Here is a 6,115-nt window from a genome sequence, read left to right on the forward strand (position 1 = left end):
TTAAAAAATGGCGAAATTTTCCACCACAGACGAATTTTTAACTGCAATGACGAATATCTAACTAACAGATACATTTTTTTACTACATATTTTAATTTTCAACAAAAAAGTTGAATCTAAAACAAAATAAAAAATAACTTGAATTAAAGATTTAATTCAAATTACATTTTCCATCGAAGTAGATAATTTTTCACTAAATAATTGAATTGATAATCAAAAACATAAATTTTTAATTGAGAAGATTAATTTTCTACCAAATAGTCGAATTTTCAAAAAATGCCTTAATTTTAAACCAAATATTTGAATATTCGCCCAAAAAAGATTAATTTTCAGAAAAATAGTTGCATTTTCAATTGAAGAACATAAATTTTCAATAAAGAAATGAAAGAACATTTTCAACCAAGAAAAAAAAACAAAAAAAAAATTGAATGTTCTACATAGTAGATCAAATTTTAACCGACTAATTTAATCCTAACCAAAAACATCCACTTTCGATTTTGCAGAATAATTTTCTACAAATATTTAAATTTTCTACTAAAAAAGATGAAATTAAAAAAATGGAATAGCTAATTTTTCAATTCAAAAAATTATATTTTTATTAAAAAATCAAATTTTCAAATAAATAGTGCATTTTTTAACCAAATAGTCGAATTTTCTATCAGAGTATTTGAATTTTCAACCAAAAAAGATCTAATACTTAACCCAAAACATTAATTTGCAACAAAGAAGATTAATTTTTTTAGCAAAAAGTCAAATTTTAAACAAAATTCAAGAATTTTTAACAAAGTAGTGAAATTTTCAACTAAAAAAAGCAATTTTCAGCTAAACAGTTGAATTGTTATATTCTGTAAATTCCTTCAATTTCTCTGAATTCTTCTCAGATTTTGAGAAATTGAGTAAATTTTAAAAATTCAGGAAATTTTTAGAATTCAAGAAATATTTTTTTAGTGCAAAGAAATATTTTGTTTTTGTTTATGGAATGAAATGATGAAGGCAAATAAATGTTTACTCAACACTCTGCAATATTCGTTGAACTAAGAAAATAATTTTGTTGTTCTAACGTTCGATATTTATTCAATATTTATTTGACACAAAAAAATTTAAAGTAGACTTAATGAATTTTGTTTTTTATTTTTAGTTCAATAAATGAACGCTTTTTAAAAACAAGCTATGTCTAAATAATACTTTTATTGAATTAGTCAGCATATTTAAACTATTATTTTTTTGTAAACATGCACAAAGGTGTTATGTCTAAATTTATCCTGTTGTTTCTTAACTGACTTGTAAAAAAATACTCGATCGTATGAATGAAATACATTTAGAACTAGCAATGAGGCATAATTTTCTGTAATGTAAAACTTATTCTTTATTGCAGGTTCAAATTTGAGTTCTTTAAAATACTTTTCAAACAAAACCGTTGAATGTTAAAGACGGTCAATTTTAACATAACACCTTCGTGCATGTTTCCGAAAAATAATAGTTCAAATGAATATTTAATTTTATGAAGAATCGGTTAAGAAAACTATACGAAAAGTTTAACAAATTTTTTGTTATAATATTCGTGAAGTGCGCAGGAAGCCAACTGGCAACTGATGGCGTTGATAGCTCAACCCTTCTTGATCGTATTATGAAAATGCACTGTCGGTGATAATAATCTATAATAATTTTGCTATTAAACAAAAATTATTCATTAAATTATTTACATATCTTGTTGTTTTGTAATATGCAAACCACATAGGGGAATAGGTCATTACGTAGAATAATATAAATAAGTTAATAAGCATTTAAAAAAGTAAAGCACAAATACCATTCTTCATTCTAATTTAAAAATTCCCGCCAAGACAGATGAAACTTTTATCGACAGTAAATTTTGTAATACGATCAAGTACAGTTTTGTCTCTTAGCGCCATCAGCTGTCAGTCGGCTTCCTGCGTACATCACATCGTTTCCCACTATTGCCACCGCGAAAGCCCTTCCGGGGTCTATACAATTTTCAAAGGGCTATAAATTCTTTCGTTCTTGTTTTTTCATAGTTATATGACCTCTTTAAAAAAACGAGTATAATTTTTCAATTTGAAGTTGAACGAAATTTATGCCCAAAAATTCGTTTTTTAGTGATTGCTGTATCACTGTAAAAAATCACAAAGCTATACTCGATTTTTTAAATTAGAATTGGTTGAACTTGACTGAAATATCCAATTTCAGGTTAATATAAGCTTACTTTGTTTTTAATATCATTTTTTTTCAAACTTGATGAATTTTCAACCTACATAGATGAATTAAAAAAATAGAATCTTAAAGATAAAAGATTAAATTTGAACGAAAAAGAGTTTCATCTTCGACGAAAGAATTGAATTATGGAGAATACCGTTTAATTCTTAACAAAAAAGGAGAATTTTATATCCAAAAAGACAAATTCTTTGATAAAAGAGCCAAATATTCAACAATACAGTTATAAGAGATAACTAAACAAGATAACTTTTCTACAAAAAACGGAAAAATTATATTTTTTAGGTAAACAATATTTTTAAATAAAAAAAGAATTTTTAACAATATAGTTCAATTTTTAACCTTCAATCAAAGAAATTAATGTTACAAAAAGTGTTTCAACATTTACCTGAGTACTTTTATTATTAATTTAAAAAATCAGTTTTCAGATAAATTTAAATTGGAATATTTAAATTTATAATTGAAAAAATTAATTTGCAGCATAAGAAACGAATTTTTAACGAAAAAGATTAATTTTCAACTATAATCATAGATTTTGAAGGAAAAAGATTTTTAAAAAAAATTTTCTTCAAACTTCACCCAAATAATTCAATTTTCTACCAGAAAAGAGGAATTTTGAATGAATAAAAAAAAGGGGATATTTCAATCAAAGAGAACGAATTTTAGTATAATGATTGAATTTTTAAACAAATAATAAAACTCTTAGCTGAAAGTATAATCACCAGAAAGATGCAACTGGAAAAATAAAAATACAAGGCAAATAAATTACTAACAAAAGTATGATGTTACGTTATTACCAAACTTCATTTCCAAATTCCGTAAATTTACTCTGACCAATTTTCGATTTTTCCTGATCATTGATGTTCAAATTCTTAATATTCTAGCATTTTAACATAGAATTTTCTATAACCGGAGTAAAACAATCTAACATCAAAAATAAAAATTTTCAAATTGATTATAGTTGACAGTTGTTTAAGAAGCCTGTTATAGTAATTAAACTTTTTTATAAAATTTTTGTTCAAGTTGAACAAAATTAGCAAGGTTGAGATATTTTCGATTGTATCTTCTAAACTTTTACTGCGATAAAATAAGCAATCTCTTGTTAGAAAGGTATGTTTTTCTACTTAAAAGAACATTTTTAAGGGTGGACTTTTGAATTATTCCAAATGAAACCTTCTAAAAAGTGGTTCAGCATTTAATTTAAATATGCAATACCTAAATTCACTGGGTTATTTTTTTAAAAGAAATCAATTCCTTAAGTAAATTATCTCACATTCCCACATCCAGACATATGTTTTAATGAAAAAATAGAGCCCAAAAATTTTTTTTGCAATGTACGAGTTTGTTGCCTTTAATCAATATATTAATATGATTAATTACTATGTAAAGAAGATGACAATGATAGATAATTTATTTTTTATAACAATACATATTTTATTTATCACCAATAAAAAATACAGATATATAGTAATGGTAGAAGTCCATATGATAAAGCATAGAGTTATACGTTTAAAATTCGTACCACTTATTATTATCCGTAGAAATTATTTGCCCCCTAATTTACACTCCTGAAAACGATTATGATGAATTATTTTTATTCGAACTGTTACAATAATACTCTCACTATTTTTAACTGTTCGTCTTCTTGACAGCACATGTAATTTTACAATTTATTTATTTAATTTATTTAAAATATACCAATTCTTTGTGATTGCTGCAACTTATTGTTAAAATTTATTCTTTCTTTTGTGTGTGGATTTTCATATCAGATTAGTGAGGTTATATAGACGCCCTTCACATTGTTGCTACAAGAACGATTGTATTCGCTATTATTGTAATTACGTTGTCGGCTTCGCTACTGGAAGTCCAAAAGCCAAAATCGTTTATTTGTAATTGTACTGTTGCTGCAACCACTAACATTAGAGTAATGTGGAATTTTCATTAAAAATCGTTACGAGGAAACTTCTATACAATAGATTTTTAACTATCAGAGAAGACGCATTATAGAAAGTAAACTTCTCGTTGAAAACCTGAAATTTTTTTCAGAAGCGGCAGAGTGCGCTAGTGTTCAGTGTACGCTCACCTTCCATTCTCTTTAAAACTCTCTAGGCGCCGAAACCGGAGGCGAGTTACAAAAATATAGCGCGAGTTTCAAAAAGAAAACAGTCAATTCACAGGAGTTCCGCACGATAATTTTCAAAACAAAATAAAAAATTGCGTGTTTTTATGCATACAAAAGGAGGGCGAAATGGCATTTTGATTCAGTAAAGGGACACACGAGAGTTTTCGATAATAAAATCATGAATTCTATAAAAGCGGGTGGAATTATTTTGGTGTAAAATGACTTGCAAACCACGTCACGCTTATTGTTAATAACATCGACTCACCAATCTGCTATGAATTTCTCTATCTATCTTTGTCAATCACGATCTCTCTCAAACGTTGTGAAAATACTGATAAATGCACAAATCGCGCTCTTTTTTTATCTCTAGTGTCAAACCGTGCTTACTGAACCCTCATTTGTAACTTATCCAACGCTCCGCAGACACCGCTCATAAGGCGTGCTTTATCGTTTTTATATTTCGGCATAAAAACACGCCATTTTTATTATTACGTTCTGATAATGTACTTTGGATGTGTCTTTTTAAGGAAGAGATTTACATTACCAGAAAACCTATTTTATTATTAAAAATCGTTAATTGTTTGAATAGATAAAAACAGATTATGGTTAAAGTATACTGTCCTTGAATTTTACCATTTTATATTTTTTTATTTAGAAAAATGAAAATATTTTTTGCACTATGCGTTACAACGCTTTTTCTCTGCACCGTCAAGAGCCACCACAGTTGGTGGCAATCTATGTCACTGTATCAAATTTACCCCAGAAGCTTTATGGATAGTGACGGCGATGGAAATGGTGACCTAAGAGGTAAACCTAATTTTAAAGACAAAATAACCCCCGTACATACGTAATCTTATTTTGATTGCTAAATTGCTTAATTTTTATTGAAACTTCTTAGGCATCATTAATAAATTGGATTATTTAGCAGACTTAAAAGTCGATGCTTTATGGTTAACCCCTATATACAAGAGTTCGATGGTGGACAATGGATACGATGCATCTAATTTCACAGGAATTAATTACATGTTTGGAACCATGCAAGACTTTGAGAGCCTCGTTAAGAGAACTCATGATTATTCAATGAAAGTTCTCATGGATTGTATACCTACTTACAGCTCTGACCAACACGAATGGTTTCAAAAAAGCGTTGCTGGAGATGAACCTTACACTGATTATTATGTGTGGAAAGAAGGGAAAAAAGATGACGGAACTATGCAACCACCTAATAACTGGGTAAGGATTTTAGTGGATATTAAATTTCCTGGTTAATTTAGAGAATACAGTGAAACTCGCGATGGTCGCGGTTTCGGGGCTGACCGTGAACGTGACATAACCTAACAGAATCGGAGATACTCTAAGTCCGAACGTAAACAGGCTTTGTCTTGTCAAGCCTCAGCAAGGTCGCGCACTCTTCATAGTTTCGCACAAATATAGTCGTGGCGGGGCGTCAATTCTTGGAAGTACTATCTCCGGGCGCGCTATGTCCGGGTTTGACTGTATTTATGACACTATTAGCACAAAGAAACTACTAGCCAGTATTCATTCTAGTAAAGATTTGCATTTATTTTAATACTTTTATGTCAGTTTCAATCCACAGGCTGGCCTCATAATTCTGTTTTTCTGTTTACTCCAGAGAAGTGTATTTAATGGCTCAGCGTGGACGTGGAATGATAAAAGACAAGCTTTCTACTTACACCAGTTCACCCCTTCACAGCCTGATTTGAATTACAGGAATAAGGACCTTGTTGAGGAGATGAAGGTTATT

The 6,115-nt window shown here is 28.8% G+C and overlaps 1 protein-coding gene across 1 annotated transcript in view; it reads left to right on the forward strand.

Moving 5' to 3' along the window:
- Positions 1 to 5,009: 5,009 nt before the first annotated feature.
- Positions 5,010 to 6,115, forward strand: part of LOC117177416 (alpha-glucosidase-like) — a 3,613-nt gene continuing 2,507 nt past the window's right edge. The window contains exons 1-3 of the mRNA XM_033368089.1: positions 5,010 to 5,157; positions 5,249 to 5,583; positions 5,984 to 6,109. Of these exons, the coding sequence (XP_033223980.1) occupies positions 5,010 to 5,157; positions 5,249 to 5,583; positions 5,984 to 6,109 (609 nt within the window). The remainder of the gene's footprint in view (positions 5,158 to 5,248; positions 5,584 to 5,983; positions 6,110 to 6,115) is intronic.

The sequence above is a fragment of the Belonocnema kinseyi genome, chromosome 1, assembly GCF_010883055.1.
Source record: "Belonocnema kinseyi isolate 2016_QV_RU_SX_M_011 chromosome 1, B_treatae_v1, whole genome shotgun sequence".
NCBI classification, from domain to species: domain Eukaryota; kingdom Metazoa; phylum Arthropoda; class Insecta; order Hymenoptera; family Cynipidae; genus Belonocnema; species Belonocnema kinseyi.